General features: G+C 43.4%; 1 protein-coding gene across 1 annotated transcript in view; it reads right to left on the bottom strand.

Moving 5' to 3' along the window:
* Nucleotides 1–18,647, bottom strand: part of atrx (ATRX chromatin remodeler) — a 31,642-nt gene that overhangs the window by 11,521 nt on the left and 1,474 nt on the right. Inside the window, exons 2-29 of the mRNA XM_031857872.1 lie at nucleotides 18,074–18,135; nucleotides 17,878–17,924; nucleotides 17,652–17,770; nucleotides 17,486–17,566; nucleotides 17,214–17,323; nucleotides 17,026–17,093; nucleotides 14,106–16,714; nucleotides 12,331–12,400; nucleotides 11,637–11,794; nucleotides 11,391–11,555; nucleotides 11,159–11,273; nucleotides 10,939–11,047; nucleotides 10,482–10,655; nucleotides 9,051–9,198; nucleotides 8,704–8,813; nucleotides 8,321–8,467; nucleotides 8,027–8,204; nucleotides 7,074–7,211; nucleotides 5,185–5,360; nucleotides 4,979–5,096; nucleotides 3,185–3,315; nucleotides 2,845–2,939; nucleotides 2,570–2,709; nucleotides 1,864–2,014; nucleotides 1,635–1,735; nucleotides 717–825; nucleotides 412–589; nucleotides 112–303 (exon numbers count right to left, since the gene is read on the bottom strand). Of these exons, the coding sequence (XP_031713732.1) occupies nucleotides 112–303; nucleotides 412–589; nucleotides 717–825; nucleotides 1,635–1,735; nucleotides 1,864–2,014; nucleotides 2,570–2,709; nucleotides 2,845–2,939; nucleotides 3,185–3,315; nucleotides 4,979–5,096; nucleotides 5,185–5,360; nucleotides 7,074–7,211; nucleotides 8,027–8,204; nucleotides 8,321–8,467; nucleotides 8,704–8,813; nucleotides 9,051–9,198; nucleotides 10,482–10,655; nucleotides 10,939–11,047; nucleotides 11,159–11,273; nucleotides 11,391–11,555; nucleotides 11,637–11,794; nucleotides 12,331–12,400; nucleotides 14,106–16,714; nucleotides 17,026–17,093; nucleotides 17,214–17,323; nucleotides 17,486–17,566; nucleotides 17,652–17,770; nucleotides 17,878–17,924; nucleotides 18,074–18,130 (5,994 nt within the window). The 5' untranslated portion in view covers nucleotides 18,131–18,135. The remainder of the gene's footprint in view (nucleotides 1–111; nucleotides 304–411; nucleotides 590–716; nucleotides 826–1,634; nucleotides 1,736–1,863; nucleotides 2,015–2,569; nucleotides 2,710–2,844; nucleotides 2,940–3,184; nucleotides 3,316–4,978; nucleotides 5,097–5,184; nucleotides 5,361–7,073; nucleotides 7,212–8,026; nucleotides 8,205–8,320; nucleotides 8,468–8,703; nucleotides 8,814–9,050; nucleotides 9,199–10,481; nucleotides 10,656–10,938; nucleotides 11,048–11,158; nucleotides 11,274–11,390; nucleotides 11,556–11,636; nucleotides 11,795–12,330; nucleotides 12,401–14,105; nucleotides 16,715–17,025; nucleotides 17,094–17,213; nucleotides 17,324–17,485; nucleotides 17,567–17,651; nucleotides 17,771–17,877; nucleotides 17,925–18,073; nucleotides 18,136–18,647) is intronic.

Here is an 18,647-nt window from a genome sequence, read left to right as displayed (position 1 = left end):
ATACACACACATACATACATATACACACACATACATACATATACACATATATATATATATATATGTACATACATACACACACAACATATATATACACACACACACACATACCTTGGGGAGCATGGGTGTGGCTTTCTTGCTCTTCTTCCCTGAAGGGTCATCCAGCATGTCCGGCTCAAAGGTGTAGAGCTCTGCCAGCTCCACACCTGTGAAGTGCCTCTCAATCTGCTGCTGGTCCACCACCCGGAACGCCAGAGACTGTTTGGTTACCTGCCGGTCATAAATCTTCTCCTCCATCGTACCCTGGAAGAAGAGGAGACAATGAGAAGACGGCCAAGAAGGAAGAATTAATAAATAAAGCCGTTTTTCCTTTTCTTTACAGAAAGTACCAAAGCAGGTTGAGAAGCTCACCTGGGCCAGGAACCTGTACACAAAAACGGTCCGAATCTGGCCAAAGCGGTAGACCCTGAAGATACTCTGGATGTCGTAGGAGGGGTTCCAGGAGGCGTCAAAGATGATGACCCTGTTGGCTGCCACCAGGTTGATACCAAGAGAGCCGGCTCGCGTTGAAATTAGGAACAAACGACCTCTGGGAAAAGAGAGCGTAGAGTTAGTGCTTTTAAATGCACGATGAGACCAATTTCATTTCAAGCATCAGCCATTTGGTAATTTGGCATTATAATTGGTTCGCGTTGCATAAAATGAAAGTATAATACCTTATGTTACTGGTGTCGTTAAACTCTTCAGCCCACTTCTTCCTGGTGAGGGCGTTGGTGGAGCCGTCCAGACGATAGTAGTCAATGTTCCTGAACCACATGCCTTCACCTTCACAGACATATTACAGTTAGGAAATCTAATACGGCAGCTTTACATCTACATCTATGCTTCACAAAACCTTCAAAATCACACGTGTCGCCATCAACTTGGCCTTTTCCTTGTCAAAAAGACTCGGTTTGGGTATTAGCAGACAGCAGATAGACGGTTGTGTTGGTTAGAGGCCAGCCGTGTTTAGCTTTCAAGATGGCCAACCCCCCTACCAGCCTTCATAACCAACATGTCAGTATGTTTCCAATTACGGCACTGTGATCTTTTCATTACAAATTACAAACCCTTGAGCAAACATTTTTTTTGTAGAATAAAAAGTCAAGGTCTAATCATTTTCAAAATGAAAGTAAAAACAGCTGCTGGAGTTTAATTAGGAACATGACCTTACACCAGCGGCGGTGTGTGCGTGTGTGTGTTTAAGGGTAATAAGCACACCGGCGTGTACAAAAATACATGTTGCATGAGGTTTCTCTTACAAGTGTGAAACCTGCATCTCCATATGAAAATGCTTCAGTCTTCTCCAAAGCAAATGTTAACAGGTTGTTTTTATACCTGACGCATAGTTGAGTGAGTTCAAAGACAAAAGTGAACGTCGAGACACAACTGGGCTCCGCAAGATCTATAAGTCAGTAGCTGGCTTAGAATATTGAAAATTGCTGTATGTATTTTAGCACATCATGAAACCAAAAGCAACCCTTCAAATCGTAGCATTAAAGAGGGAAGTGGATCATAGTCGGTTAACACACGGACGGACATTTGGACTGTGTACAATGAGGACTTCTTGGATTAGAGGCTCTGAAGACATTCACCTTTGTATGGAGAGACTTTTTCATCATCTTTAGCTCTGCAAGCCAGCTCCAGGAAATCCTCGATGAGGTCCAGAGAGATGAGAGACTGACTGAACACCAACCTGACGACGAAAGAGGACAGAAGATGCACCAGTGTCACTTCACCACAGCTACAGGTCACTCTGATTCACCCAAACACTGCATAACATAAGAAGGTTTGTATTTGCGCGTAGAATGCAGACACACTTACACTTTCTCATCCAATTCCTCTGCCATGCGCAGGATCTCAAACAGGAGCGTCATCTTCCCGGAGTGCTGCAGGATCTCGCCGTCGGCATCAACGACAAACTCCTTGTGCCAGTCGTGAGTGGGACTACCCGGTGTGGAGCTAGTGGGCTGGGCTGTTTGTGACGCACAGATTAGTTACAGGTTAGTCTTCATGCAGTCAGTATAGTCTCACATCAAGCTTACAATACAGAGCTTTACTATTACATGTTCCTCTGCTAGCATGTGCAGATGTTAGTTGCCAAAACAAGAACGTCATTAATTCATTTCATTGAAGTTCCTAACACTTGCCGTCTTGATTTCTGTGGTGAACTTATTCATGCATTATAAAATGACATTATAGACTTAATGACAAAAAGGCTTTCTAGAATACTGTGACCTCTAAAGCAGCGCAAAGCCAGAGGTGGTTTTCTTTAGGCCACACTTAAAAGACGTCTGCTTGGATCCAGTGTGTCATTAATGGAAGCGGACCAACTTTTCTTTACAGTTGTACTGAATCACCTTTAACCGGCCAGAGCCACAGAAATTGAATACACATTAAAACATTATACTGTTTGACAGGTTATAAAACGAGACACTGAAGTCTGCATAACTTCTGGCTGCCTTTGGTCTACACATTTAAAAAGTAATCATTGCGAGCAGATATTCCTGTATGTGTGGAACAAACGTACGTTCTTCTACAATCTCCGGTCTGCTTCGACTCTCTCCGTTTTTGCCCCGAGAGCAGGTGTTCCACTCCTTGATGACCTCCACGTCATCACTGTCCGAGTCATCAGATCCTCTCTTTTTTCCCTTCCCTTGCTTCTTTTTCCTATTAGGAAGGAGGAGCGGTGGAAGAGACGGGGTCAGTGAGAGTAACAGATGCAAGACAGAAGGGCAGTTAAATGAGGTCATCTCTGCATGAATGTATAACAAGAGGAGAAATAGCAGTGAAATCTTATTTTACTTTTTGGCCTTCTCGTCCTCAGAGGTCATACTCATGGACGATTCTTCCGTTTCTGTAGCGATGAACTCGTCCATGCTGTCCTCGTCAAAGAAACCCTGCAAGAGAGTGCACGTGTGACGATACACGTCAACCAAACACTGAGCTGGAGAAATGATGCATTAGGGAACATTTCTGCTGGAGCGGCAATAAGTGTGCTGTTCTCCCCTGCTGCACGACCTGTCAGCACGAAGTCTCTATTGTTTTCCCTCTGTGTGTGTGTGTGTGTGTGTGTGTGTGTGTGTTATTCCCAGTTTTTGAGTTCGTGTTTAGTGTTGTTTGGTCTCGTCTGCCCGAGCCCTACCCTGTTTTCTTTACTGATGTAGTCCAGCTGAAGGCACCAGGGATGGGTCCAGATTCTGCTGAGCACCTGGAAATCCTGGAAGAGTTTGGTCCCTGCGCGGCCCCGGCCCCCCTCCACAGCATTCCCCACACCTGCACACCAGGAAAAAAAAGAAAAGAAAAGTGTGAGGAGGAAGACGGACACAGGTTTGCATTATGAACTTCACAGCGTGCCCTCGATCTCTTCTAACATTCAAACTTATGTAGAAAATGAAATGCAACAAAACTTAAAAATTGATATCTGCCTAATCACCTGACTATGGATAAACTGGAGTAAAGTCTCATTTAAATCATAGTCGGTCAATCTTTGGACTGCAACTACAACCAGACAGAACTACAACCCGCCTAATCTGATCTGTTCAATCAGAGTATTCATGAATTTAACTGAGTGGCAGCTGCTGAAATGTTGATGTTGTGACTGCTCTGTGTGTTGGCCTGCATTGACCGAGGGAGGTCAGAAGTTACGGTAGGTTTACATAAGCAGCAGCAAAAGGAGCGAACAATCGTGGCTTCTCCCCTCCTGCTGACCGATCGGCGGTCTTGGGTCCAAAAACACCGCTGTGAAGGTCCAGAGCCACAGTCACCGTGTGGACAACCTGGCCTAATGAGTCAAAGCACATACCGCCAACCCCCTCCCAATCACTCCTCTTCATAAATACCGACTCTCCTGTTCTTTGTTTTCGCTTTCTGTGTAAAACCTCTGGCCCCTTCTCGTTCTAAATGTCTTTCCTTTTCCTTTATGTCCCCACATTCCCCCCTTTTACCCCCCACCCTCTGTTCCCTCTTTCCCAGAGCTCTTCATTAGGGAGACGTGGGAAACTGGGCTTAAACCCTGCCTGCGGCAGTCTGCCAGCTGCCCCTCTCTCTCTCTCTCTCTCACTCACACACTCACACACACACACACACACACACACACACACACAGAGAGGAAAGTCCACTAAACGACTTAACAATGCAGCATGAAAAAGCGAGAGCAGAAAGGCCTTCCATTTATCTCAAAATCTTGTCCGAGTAAAAGACAGACACTTTTAAGAGAAACAAGACTCCTGCAGAAGGATCTAGCCTAGTCCTAGGCTACGTATGTTTTCCAGTGGAATTCTCAATTGAATTTTGTTCTAGTCTGAGACTCGGCTAAATTCCTGTCTGGGCAATCAGACTCGACACCGTTAAAGCCCTCCTAGCAGCCCCTAGAGGCCCAGCTGCCCATAACACCCAAAACAATCAGAGTAGTTTGAACCAGGCAAGCAAGCGGTCCTTCTCAACACCTTTGTTTGCTCGTCCTCGATTCCTTTCCTCGCCTCACGTCTAAGTCCCGCCCATGGGAGATGCGAGCGAAGGAGGCGAGGCAACATTAATGATAACAAGGTGAAACGTCATTAACGATGCAGTTACATCGCCTTAATGGGAACTGCATAAACTGAAGGGCATAAAGTTTGAGCGTGTATCTTATCTTAAATCACTACAATTTATGAAAACAAAGGGAACAGTTATATTTGTAGTGGTTTCAGATTATTCCAGCTGAGTGTCAAGCCTTTTCTATTTGCAACAGGTGTACAAGACTTCCACAAAGATACGTTTTTCCTCTCCTATAGCTCCTCTAGCAAGCCTCCTCGCTCCTCAACCTGGAGATCCGAAATCGATTTCCAGGTCACAAGTCGGAGCAAGGAGCTAGGAACAAGGAGCAAGGATCTAGGAGACACAAAATCAGGAAATGAGAAAGGCCCCTTGTTCCTGTTCATAAGAGCGTGGTTCTCACCTGTGAAGTGCTCCAGGTAGTACCGGTAGAGTTTACACTGAATCGGAGTCACTCTGATCGACAACACATACTCGTGTTTAGGTGGCAGGAACTTAGTGAGCGCCCTGTAATCTTTCCTCTGTGGGAAGCAGAAAAATATCATTTTTAGGAGGCAGAGAGGGAGGTCAAAGAGAGCAAGAGTCAATTCTTCCAGCCATTTTGTTTACCTGGACACAGCCGGCCAGCATCTCATAGAGGATGTGAGCCCTCTTCTTCATGATCCGGACATCTTGTAGCGTGGAGTCGGCACACTGACCATTCTGAATGGGGTTTATGAAGCGGTTCCTGAACTCCTTGATGGACCCAAGCAGGTTCTCCTTGATGAAGTTCACCATGCAGTGGTCTGGTAAACAGACAAAGATCCCAAGTTTTAGATACATTCACATTTTGGTCTGACATCTACAGTTGTGTGAAAAAGTGTTTGCCCCCTTCCTGATTTCTTATTTTTTTGCATGTTTGTCACACTTAAATGTTTCAGATCATCAAACAAATTTAAATATCAGACAAAGATAACACAAGTAAACACAAAATGCAGTTTTTAAATGAAGGTTTTTATTATTAAGGGGAAAAAAAAAAAATCCAAACCTACATGGCCCTGTGTGAAAAAGTGATTGCCCCCCCTGTTAAAACATAAATTAACTGTGGTTTATCACATCTTTGGAAAGCCGAGTTCAATTTCTCTAGCCACACCCAGGCCTGATTACTGCCACACCTGTTCTCAATCAAGAAATCACTTAAATAGGACCTGCCTGACAAAGTGAGGTAGACCAAAAGATCCTCAAAAGCTAGACATCATGCTGCGATCCAAAGAAATTCAGGAACAAATGAGAAACAAAGTAATTGAGATCTATCAGTCTGGAAAAGGTTACAAAGCCATTTCTAAAGCTTTGGGACTCCAGCAAACCACAGTGAGAGCCATTATCCACAAATGGCGAAAACATGGAACAGTGGTGAACCTTCCCAGGAGTGGCCGGCCGACCAAAATTACCCCAAGAGCGCAGCGACGACTCATCCAAGAGGTCACAAAAGGCCCCAGAACAACATCCAAAGAACTGCAGGCCTCACTTGCCTCAATTAAGGTCAGTGTTCATGACTCCACCATAAGAAAGAGACTGGGCAAAAATGGCCTGCATGGCAGAGTTCCAAGACGAAAACCACTGCTGAGCAAAAAGAACATAAAGGCTCGTCTCAGTTTTGCCAGAAAACATCTTGATGATCCCCAAGACTTTTGGGAAAATACTCTGTGGACTGACGAGACAAAAGTTGAACTTTTTGGAAGGTGTATGTCCCATTACATCTGGCGTAAAAGTAACACGGCATTTCAGAAAAGGAACATCATACCAACAGTAAAATATGGTGGTGGTAGTGTGATGGTCTGGGGCCATTTTGCTGCTTCAGGACCTGGAAGACGTGCTGTGGTAAATGGAACCATGAATTCTGCTGTCTACCAAAAAATCCTGAAGGAGAATGTCAGGCCATCTGTTCGTGACCTCAAGCTGAAGCGCACTTGGGTTCTGCAGCAGGACAATGATCCAAAACACACCAGCAAGTCCACCTCTGAATGGCTTAAGAAAAACAAAATGAAGACTTTGGAGTGGCCTAGTCAAAGTCCCGACCTGAATCCGATTGAGATGCTGTGGCATGACCTTAAAAAGGCGGTTCATGCTCACACCCTCCAATGTGGCTGAATTACAACAATTCTGCAAAGATGAGTGGGCCAACATTCCTCTACAGCGCTGTAAAAGACTCATTGCCAGTTATCGCAAACGCTTGATTGCAGTTGTTGCTGCTAAGGGTGGCCCAACCAGTTATTAGGTTTAGGGGGCAATCACTTTTTCACACAGGGCCATGTAGGTTTGGATTTTTTTTTCCCCCTTAATAATAAAAACCTTCATTTAAAAACTGCATTTTGTGTTTACTTGTGTTATCTTTGTCCAATATTTAAATTTGTTTGATGATCTGAAACATTTAAGTGTGACAAACATGCAAAAAAATAAGAAATCAGGAAGGGGGCAAAAACTTTTTCACACAACTGTATATAACCAGGCAGTCTCACATTCAACAAGGTTATTCTGCAGAGGCGTTCCAGTGAGCACAATCCTCCTCCTCGTCCTGATAGAATTCATCGCTTTGGACACAGCAGACGCCTCGTTCTTCAGGATGTGACCTTCATCACAGATCACCATGTCTGGACCTGGAGGGAGTCAAGGAGAGGAAAAAAGTAAAGTTCAACACAGCTGAAAGAAGAAAAGAAGATAACTGCTCATTATGAAATCCTACTAGTCGATCCGATTAATATGTACTTTTTATTGGCTTCATGAAAAACCAGTGAAATACTTGTATTTTTGAGCTTGTAACTGGTGTAACAACAGAGTGATGTCCGTTGGACTTCTTTCACTATCTTTTGAAAGCCATAAATGATCAATTCGAATTTAATGCCAAGATTTTACGCCAATTCTAACATGGACAAATGATAAGTCTGAAAACATCGCGCTCCTGAACCGAGACACGTATCAACAACAATATCGAAGTCATTTCCTCTAGCAAGTGCATGCAAATGAAACAAACATATCAAATGGAGACTAATTTGACCAATGCCACATGAATATCTAATGGATGCCAGCTGAGAATTTGCAATAAAATTATAACAAAATTCTTTTGAACGCTGACCGATCCCGTTTTATTTAATCATTACTTGGAAAAACTTTCACAGCTGTCCATCGTGTTTTACTAGCACCACCAATATTGTGTATGCTGGACCAACAAGCAAGGAAGTGTAGTGAAAGTAATCTTGGTGCGATTAAAGAAGTGACTGTTCAGACTGAGACCACTGTGCCACAAAACAAAACAAAATTCTGAGACAACAAAAGAAAAAGTGTCACCCATCAGCATTGAAAATGTGATTTTATTTGTTTTCTGTTCACTCTCACGGGAAAAAAAAAAAAACCTCATACATGAGAGGGATGTTTTAAATGTATGTCTAATTGCAGTTCAAACACAGCACTATACCTGGATCCACCAGTGACTTCTGAAAGATCTCTTTGAGCTTCTTGCTCTTGATGTTCCTGCCCTGCGTCAGGTTTCTGTACATCTCGTAGCCGATGATCATGACGCCTCCCATATCCTGCCATCGCTGGAGGGCATATGCTCGCTCCTGTGGCCTCTTCACTGTGGCCAGCTCAATCACCTGGTAGACACAAGATAGACAGAGAAACCATACATCAGGAGTGAAATAGAAGCACACAAAAAAAATTTAAAAACCAAATGGCACCGCTGTCAAATAGTAACAAGGCAGCTCCTTACCTCTAAACTCTCGTCATCCTTCAGTCCTACTTGCCACTTCTCAAACTCGTTGAGCCAATTAAGGACAGTGTTCAGGGGACAAACCACCAGTGCTGTGGTGAACTCGAGCTTCTCACAAAGCAGCAAAGTGTGAAGTAACGTCACCACCTACAGGGCAAAAACAGAACTACAATCAAATGTGGCCAACGGTGTTAAACCACATTGGTCCACAAACACAGATTAACTCATCAGGGTTTAACAGGCTCATGGTGGCAGATTACATATACAGTTCTTTCATGCACTATCGCAGGTTTGTGAAACCCAAAATATGTTGTATTAGGCTTCAAATGCCACAGTTTGTTCATTCATGTTTGGCAGCTTTAGTGCTGCTCTCTCCTCCATACCTGCAGAGTTTTCCCCAGACCCATGCAATGGGCGAGAATGCAGCCGGAGCCAGAAGACTTCTTGATCTTCTTTACAGATTCACAGCAACAGTCCCACATGAACTGCACCCCTAAAATGAAACACAAAAACAGAGGCGTGGACGTTAGTCCAGAGCATCTCCGTGTTTCACATGCAGGCTTATTCTGGCTAACATGAGGCCCAAGATGTCCATGATGCTGCCATGAATCTGAGGAATTTGATGATAAAAATGAAATCGGCGATATAACGCAGAAGTTCATGGAATTTCCCAAAATGTGGATGCAATTATAAGAAACAGAAAACAGGGTCTTTTGTTTTGTGACCTCACCGTCAACCTGGTGAGGTTTGAGTTTTGTGACGAGGTTCCTGTGCACCTGCACCAGCGGCTCCTTGGTCTCTTCTTGCTCATCCAGCACCAGTTTGGTGGTGATGGGACATTGACAGGGTACATGGGAAGACTCCTTCACCACCAGCACCTGAATAAGGATGAGCAATAGAGACAGACAGAGCGGAGTCACACATGCACACATCCGGTTCATTTCAAAAGCAAAGTCAATCAAATATTACCTGAAAGAAAAATATCTTTTACAACTTTTCAATAAGCGTTTTCCATATCCAGGAATACGCAATTTTATCATACAACTGTCATTCTTTAAGTGTCTCATAATGACACCTTTCATCATTCTAATACCAACGTCTTACAAAACATCCACCGATGCGTCAACTAGTACATATCTATACAAGTGCGTGATATACTTAAGAAAGAAAAGAAAAGATATACTGTACATGATTTAAACTCTCCTAATGAACACGATAGCAGACTTGGTTTTTAAATGATTCATATTAAATGTAATTGTTCAAAGCCTCATGCAGGTATGGTAACAGTGTAATTAGTGCAAGCAAGCTAATACTATAATAGCACTAGTAGTACCACTATTATACACAAAAATGAACAGCAAACCGGTCAGTGTATTTTATGAAATTGCAAAAAATGCAGGGTTTATGACATGTTTAATAAAGCTTTAAGAAAAAAGCAGCACCATTTACCACAGTTAATAGATTATTGTTAAGACCTTCTGTCACCTAGTAGGGCTGGCTGCTAATTATCAGACTTTTTACCCGTCTGGCCAGATGCATTTATATTAGAGATGCACCAATTGCATCTTAAAAAAAAAAAAAAAAAAAAGAAAAAAAAAAAATCAGAAATTGGAATTTCCGATTTTTTAAAAGTCTGATCTGCTGATTCAAATTTTCAAAAATTGAAAGCGAAGCTCTAACACCGACTCACGGCAGTCTTAAAACAACTGTCAAAACTTTGAAATGTTACCTTTGCATAAAAACACAATTCATATGCTTAAGAAATATATTATTGTATTTTTAATACATGTATTTTTATTTGTAAATACTTGCTTTGATTAAAAACACATCTTAGCATTAGTAGTCTTAATCCATAATTAGCTGCTTAGAGCTAGTTTTAGTAAGTTAAAATTCATAATTCATTCTATTTTGCTGGGGAAACATCTCCTTCAAACAAGGCAGGTTTATTGCCAAAAACTACATTTTAGGAGATTTGAACACGTCATGATGGCATAATTCACATTTGTCCAATTCTCAATTTACTGAGTAGAGCTTGAACACATCCTAATGCAAGTCAATACAACCTCCATTAGCTGCGTTATAAGCAGGACTGTGGTAGGAGAGCCTGTGCTGTCAACAGACAACGTGCGTGTGCTTCAGAATAACAACAGTTCAGTTTTACCTCTCGAAGTTTCTCCCTGAGTGCCTCTCGCTCCGCTATACGTTTCCTCCTGTCCTCCTCTTCTTTCAGCGCATCTCTCGTCTCCGTCCGCAGCTTGTCGTCCTTCAGGATTTTGCGGATCTTTTTGCGTTGTTTGTGCTCCTCATCATCCTCATCACCGTCTTCCTTTCCACTCTGTGGAAATAAGCATGAAATTCAGCCCTCTGATCTTCAGCCCTCAGGAAAAAATAATTCCCTGCCTCTGATCAGGAGCCCAGCAGCCCCATGATTAAGTTGTGCCCTCAATATTCCTCACAACACACTCCAGGGGTAAGTTCAAATCACATTTTATGTGTCGTGCGTGACTTGACTAGTAAAAGTTATGTGGATCCATTTCGTCCACCTGGCAAATCCTGCTGTAGAAAAGAAGAAACTTTGGGGCAGTTCAAGTCCACCGAGTGCTCTGCATTTCAAACACCTTCTCATTGCTGGAAGAGGAATCCTGAACTTTGATCCTGCGTCGCTTCTTCTTCTTCTGCTGCTGCTTGTAACTTCTCTGTTTCGCTTCATCCTTCTTCTTGGCAGCTCTACAGAACCACAAAGCAGAATCCATTCAAGCAAGAGCAGCAGGAGATCAATCCAGATCTGGTGGCAGTAATAAGTTACTATTGATTGGTTGACGTTCTCCCTCTTCTCACCTGGTCTTTCGACGTTTCCCTTCGTTCTCTGATTCGCTGAGCTCCTCGCTTACCCCCGACTCGTCACTGGACTCTGACTTCTCAAAGTCCGAGTCTGAAGAGTCATCGCTGCGAACTGAGGGACAGACAGAAAGACGAAGAAACAAGTCACTCTCCCGGTATCAGAGGTCAGGGCATCTGTGCTCCTGTTGTTGGACGTGACACACGAGGAAAATGAAAGGTTCTGAAATACCTTTCTGCCCCGACTTCTTCTTGCCCCCCTTCTTCTTGTCTTTACCGGCAGCTTTCTCCTCTCCCGATTCAGCCTCGCTCAGCGAGAGTTTATGACGAAGCAATTTGTGGCGTCCTCCACGCTTCTTCACTTCAACTTCAGAACTGGAGGCTTCTGAATCCTCGTCTTCAAAAGAGAGAAGCCAATAGTTTGAGATGATGCACAATAAAAGAGGCTTATTTATATCAAAACCAGGTGGTAAACTACCTTGCTCTTCATCTTCGTAGTCATCATCCTCGCCATCTTCCTTTTTAGCTTTCTTGGAGGATTTGTCATCCTTATCTGCTCCTTCATTATCAGATGAGCTCTCTGCTCCAGAAGAATAGTTGGATTTTATTTGGGCGAGAAGCATTTTCTTTGCAATCCTTCAGGAGAAATTGAAAGAAAGTCAGACAAACAGAAAAAATAAGGAGGTTCACACCAATCACATCAAATGTGCTTCTAGAGAGTTAACTTGATGAACAAAGAGACTCACATTGTAAAGGTAAATTATTCATTTCTTGAATCAAGTGACTTCTAAACAAATAATTGATTATGTTTGATGAAAATATGACTGAAAATGTTACATTTACTCACAAGTAAATACATAAAGAAAGAAAAGGCTCTTCTGCACTTTACTATTACGTCACAGGAATGTGGTTTCAAGTTGTGCTTAGAGCTACTCAACACTCTTCAGTGGAGACCAGGCTGTGAGCCTTCACTCTGGGCCTGGTGAGTCAAGTATTGCAATAGGCCGTCTGAGCTACTATATTAGATTAAACAGCTCTACCCGATGGCCTTTTCAAAGCCTTAAATTTCCTACAACACCCAGTAAACAATAAAACTTTCACTGTGGACCTTGCATGATGTAGACATGCCTCTTGATTACCTCCATCTTTACAATTTGTTGTTTTGCAAGTACCTGTTTTCAGGATCATCATCATCGTCTTCACAATCCTGAGAGACTCTCCCTTTATCATCCTCTTCGTCTCCTATACAACAAAATAGCACACATGCTGTTAATGAAAGGAATCATGTGACATTTTGACTAATGCTTTGTTCACACTGCCCGTTGTTTCCTGCAACCCTGTACATAAACTCACTCTGGTCAGAGAGAAATCTACAGCTTCGTTGTAAAACTTTGGTTTTCCACTGTGCAGTGCAAAAGAACGTCTATGAACCAGCCATAGAATTCATATTTCTTTTTACACAAGACTCTAGGAAGTTACTCAATACACAACAAATGAGATGTTCAGAGTGATTTTAGAAATGCTGGTAGGCAGACTTTGTTGCCTTTGGACAAAGCCAGGCTAGCTTTATGCTAAGCTAACTGCCTGCTGGCTCCAGCTACATACAGTGCCGTGCATAAGTATTCACTCCCTTTGGACTTTTCTACATTTTGTCATGGTATAACCACAGATTAAAATGTATTTCATTGGGATTTTATGTAATGGACCAACATTTGAAAGTGGGGGGAAATATTACATGGATTTCAAAATGATTTACAAATAAAGATCTGAAAAGTGTTGATTGCATATGTATCCTTCGTCAAGGATTGCCCTGTATTTGGCTCCATCCATCTTTCCCTCAGTTCTGACCAGTTTCCCTGTAGCTGCTGAAGAGAAGCATCCCCACAGCATGATGCTACACCATGTTTCACTTTTGGGATGGTGTGCTCAGGGCAGTGCTGGGTTTCCACCACACACAGCGTTTTGCATGGAGGCTAAAAAGTAAAAAAAAAAAAAAAATGTTTGTCTCATCTGACCAGAGCACCTTCTTCCACATGTTTGCCGTGTCTCACACATTTCTTATGGTTCACTTTGAACAACGGCTTTTTTTTTTGTTGCCGCTCTTCCATAAAGGCCGGATTTGTGGAGTACACGACTAATAGTTGTCCTGTGGACAGATTCTCCCACCTCAGCTGTGGATCTTTGCAGCTCCTCCAGAGTTACCACGGGCCTCTTGGTTGCTCTTCCGATTCATTTTCTCCTTGTCTGGCTTGTCAGTTTGGGTGGACGGCCTTCTCTTAGGTTTGCGGCTGTGCCATATTCTTTCCATTTTCTGATGATGGATTCTATGGTGCTCCGTTCAAAGCGTGGGATGTTTTTTTTATAACCTAACCCTGCTTCATACTTCGCCACAACTTTATCCCTGAGCAGTTTGGTGAGCTCCTTGGTCTTCATGATGCCGTTTGTTCAGTAATGCTCTAACAAACTCTGAGGCCTTCACAGAACCGGTGTATTTATGCTGAGATTAAATTGCAGAGAGGTGTTTCCTATTTACTAATTATGTGACTTGGGAAGACAATTGGTCGCACCAGATCTTTGTTAGGGGTTTCACAGTAAACGGGGTGAATACATATGCACTATATAACACTTTTCAGACTTTTATTTGTAAATAATTTTGAAATCCATGTAATATTTCCCCACACTTCCAAATGGACTATTTTGTGTTGGTCCATTACATAAAATCCCAATGAAATAAATGTTAATCTGTGGTTATACCATGACAAAATGTAGAAAAGTCCAAGGGGGTGAATACTTATGCAAGGCACTGTATTTACCCACAGACACGAGAATGTTCTTCTCATCTAACTCTCGGCAAGAAGGAGAATGAGCGTGGTTCCCAGAATGTTTAACTTATAACTACGTAACTCATGGACGCTGAGGGCCACTAAACTCTTCTAGAAAGAATTACCCGAGGACTGATGAAAAGGTCCTCTTCCTCCAACCACGTTATCCTCCACAATGGGCTTGATCTTTTGCTCGTCGCTGTCCTCTCCGGAATCACCTTCAGCCTGCTCCTCCTCCTCACTGGAGGACATCTGCAGCTTGGAGGTTGCTTTGGGGCTCCTTCCCTTGCGCTTCACTTCGTAAGACCTTCTCCGCTTGGCTGCCTTCCTCTCAGGTGAACTCTTTTCTTCTTCTTTGGCTTCATCCTGCTTCTTTACGCGGCTAGATCTCCTCTTCACTGTTGTCGATTTACTCTTAGTCTCCTTCTCCTGGTCAGAGTCAGAGTTGGTCGAGTCGGAGCCATTCCGTTTCTTATTCTTGCTCGTCTTTTTACTTTTGTTCCCCAAGTCTGAATCAGAGCTTTCAGACTTCCTTTTGCGTTTGGACGCTTTGTCTGTATCCTGTGTGGATGTGTTTTTGAGTTTGAATAAACACTTTTTAGCACTTGTGCTTCCCTGTTCCTCATCTGTGCTGTGGCCTGCTGCCGCTTTCTCCAGCAGTATGTTAGGAATTTCATCAGAGTCAGAATCCATTGTCTTCATCTCTGAATCCTTGGTCTCCTTCACATTCTCTTTGTTGTTGTTACTGGATTTCTTGGAGGATTTGGCCTTGCCCTTACCATCTTCCTCTGACTCTGAGGATTCTTCTTTGCCCTTATTCTCAGCCTGCTTCCTCAGGGGAGTGGTCTTCAATCTACTAGAGCGACGGCTGGGTGGTGGGCTGGCAGTCCTATCTGCTGCTGCTTTAGCAGCGTCGCCTTTCTCCTTCCCACGAACTTCTTCACACTTTTTCTGCGTCTCTGCAGCCTTTTCTTTGTTTTTGGAGGACCTTGAACCACGTGTCGTCACGACTGGCACAGGAGTCAGTTTGACTATGAGGTTCTTCACCTTGGGCTGGGGAGGTTGAGAGTCTTTTGAGTTTCCATTTGACGTTTTAACAGCGTCTGTGACCAAATCGGTGTCGGACTGTGAGAGCATGGTGGAATCCGCAAGACTCTCCACCATCTGAAAAAGCTCTTCTGGAACCGAAGGAGGCACAGACATAATGTCGTGATCTAGAGACATTTCACCAGCGGACACTAGCCCATCGTCACATACTTCAGTTTTAATTGTCTTTTTGGTTACATCAGTTTCTGTTTGGTTGTCTTTCATTTTAGTCTCATCCGACACTTCCTGCTCATTATGCTGCCTCGTGTCTGCCTCCGCCGCTGCATGGTCAGCCTCCACCTCCTCAGCCTGGTCAGCCACCACCACCTCAGCGTGGTCAGCCTCCACCACCACCTCAGCGTGGTCAGACTCCACCACCACCTCAGCGTGGTCAGACTCCTCTGCCGCAGTGTGGTCAGCATCCTCCGCCTCAGCGTGGTCAGCCTCCTCATCTTCCTCCGCTTCTAAGTTATCAGCCTCCTCCGCCGCTACATCGGCTTCCTCCATCGCTACGTCGTCGGCCGTCTCCTCCGCTGCTAGGTCGTCGGCCGTCTCCTCCGCTGCTAGGTCGTCGGCCGTCTTCGCCGCTGCTAGGTCGTCGGCCTTCTTCGCCGCTGCTAGGTCGTCGGCATCCTTCGCCGCTGCTAGGTCGTCGGCATCCTTCGCCGCTGCTAGGTCGTCGGCATCCTTCGCCGCTGCTAGGTCGTCGGCATCCTTTGCTGCTAGGTCGTCGGCCTCCTTCGCTGCTAGGTCGTCGGCCTTCTTCGCTGCTAGGTCGTCGGCCTTCTTCGCTGCTAGGTCGTCGGCCTTCTTCGCTGCTAGGTCGTCGGCCTTCTTCGCTGCTAGGTCGTCGGCCTTCTTCGCTGCTAGGTCGTCGGCATCCTCCGCTGCTAGGTCGTCGGCATCCTCCGCTGCTAGGTCGTCGGCATCCTCCGCTGCTAGGTCGTCGGCATCCTCCGCTGCTAGGTCGTCGGCATCCTCCGCTGCATCAGTCATATTATCCATGTGGTCGTTTTCTACAGGAGACACAACATAAGTGCTCTTTCTCACAATATGTTGCCCTTCGTTACCATTCTGCAACTCCATGTTTTTGAATTCAGGCCCCAAAGCCGCCTCCAAAGCACTGTGGGCTTTTTTCAAATCAGCAAGTACGGCCCTGAAGGCTTTCAAATGCCGATACCTGATAGACTTATCTCCCTGCTCCTCAGCTGCCTGTTGGATGAACTGGATGAATGTATTGTTCAGACCAGTTGTAGTTTCAACAAGCTTTTTTGCTTTCTTTATGAGTTCTTTGGGCACCTGCAGTTTTTTGTAGGAGAATGTCATGGTCCCTGAGCTTTCAGCGTGTTCTTTCCCATTAACAATGGCTTTGTGCTCTTTGACTGCTTTGTTCTTGTGTCTCTTGCTCTCGCGTTCCTCGCTTTTTTCTGGTTTACGTTCCTTGAGTTCTTCTTTTTCCATGATGCTGTGGCATTTGGAGACCAGATCCTGGAGGGGCTCTGACCGGCAGACATAGCAGTGCCACTTTGAGTTCTCATCAGTAATGACAGACAGCTCCTTCCTGCCCAGATTGCGCAGGATGCACTTCTTGCAGAAGGCATTGTTGCAGTAATCACAGCAGATGAGCTTGCCACCTTCAGCACACCACCTGGGTAGGAACAGTTCAACAAAGTTTAGGGCATAAAGCAATTGAGGTTTTCACATATATTATCATTTCCTAAATTATTGGCACTTGGATAAAGACCAAGCCAAAACATATGTATAAAATGTCAAAAACTTTGAACACAACAAAAAACAAGCTTTCGTGTGAATTCCATGTCAAACTAAAATCATCATGGTGCGATGTCATGTTCTTTAGAGATCCCAGCCCGTCCGACAATGTTAGTCTTCATATCTTATTAAGTCTATTTTGCTTCTTATTACTTTAGTTTAACAAATAAAATGTGTAAAATGCCTTACCTGCACTGCTCATCCATCCCATCAGAGTCCCTGTTGATGTCATCACTTGTGTAATACTTGTAGCATGACTAGAGGGAGAGGAAATAATTCCGTCAGACATCCAGAATGGAAAGACCGAAAAATATCAGTGTGGAGCTTCCCTATGATGGCGATGAAAATAGTTGGAAAGTATATTTGAACTTTCCTACCTTGCAAATGAGTACTTTGAGAGCAGGATGCTCGTGCACAGCATTGCGCTGAAACTGGGTTACTTGTTTACCACAGGCAGTGCAGTTTATCTTCTTCTGCAAGGTATCATCTGTGATGAGGAGGAAGAAAGAAATCAATAATTGACACTTTCTTCATTTCACTTTTTTCTCTACTTTCAGGCAATCCAGTCCATTTACGTTAAAACCATATGCTTGTTCTCATCATCTACATACCAAAAATAAATAGTTTCCAAATAATTGAATTCAGTCACCTGTATGTTTCGGTTTGAAATCTACTCTGAGCTTCATGGCACCTTTATTATCATTTCCAGCTGGCCTCATCACTAAAGTGCCTAAACAGAGGCAAAAGCAGAAAAGTGTCAAATCAGCATCAACAGTATCTTGATTAAGACCAACAAGTACCTCCATAGTTCATACCTTTAGATGCGCTGCTTGTATTGTCTGAAGGACTGTCAGAAGTGGCACCTTCATTTTCACTCTCAGGAGAGGCGTCGGATTCTTTCAGTCCAGTGTGCTTAGATACAGTAGTGGGCTTCCTAAAACGAGTTGACACACAGCTTTAATATCTCCACCGTGTCTTTTGAGAACATGCTACTCCAAACACAACAATAACAGACACATTTAAGACCATACGGTTCCTCACCTCTTGTTGCGAGAAGAGGGCTTCATAGTTTCTGTTGAGCTTCCAGGCTGAAGAGAATACAAGACATATTTAAATAGCTTGACAGTTAAGAACAAAAACATTAAACAAATGCCTTAATTGATTTATTATTTTCTGTATAAAAATCACACGGAGGTTAAAACACATTGTTTGACAACCAGAGAAGCTGCAGACTTACCTCCTCTGCTTTTTCTGACATTTGATCTTGGTGAGATTCAGAAGAAGCCAGACTCATTTTACCTGCAGAGACATTTGGAGATTTGTTTTCTGATGAACACACTGGTAAATTAAGATGTTTTACAATGTTGTGTCTGAATTACAGAGATTTTAGTTTGTAAATATATGTAGATAGCATTATTATTTTATTTTTGTTACAGAGACCAAATACAAGCAAGCGGTGTTTTTACAGCCTATACTGATCAGTACTTGATATCACAACTCCACCATTTCTGTATTACCATAGCCTGTGTTTAAGGTTCCATCATTTGCGTATTTAATTGAATTCAAAACAGCAGAACTTCTAAAATACATTTGATAATTGTATTCTTTTCTCTAAGCTGCCTGGCACAAGACTCAATTCTTCCACTAAACGACAAGCAAGAAATACATACATATTGTATAAGACAGCAGAGCACTGATACATGTAACAGGCCATGATGAGACATAAGATACACAGCAGCCCTGGATGAATTATTAACAGAAATTTAATTTTTTTTTTTTTTAATAAAAAAAAAAAAAAATATATATATATA

The sequence above is a fragment of the Anarrhichthys ocellatus genome, unplaced genomic scaffold (assembly GCF_004355925.1).
Source record: "Anarrhichthys ocellatus isolate YVR2014 unplaced genomic scaffold, GSC_Weel_1.0 scaffold19, whole genome shotgun sequence".
Classification (NCBI taxonomy): Eukaryota; Metazoa; Chordata; class Actinopteri; order Perciformes; family Anarhichadidae; genus Anarrhichthys; species Anarrhichthys ocellatus.
The sequence above is the reverse complement of the archived record's forward strand: the minus strand, read 5'-3'. Positions and strand labels throughout refer to the sequence as shown.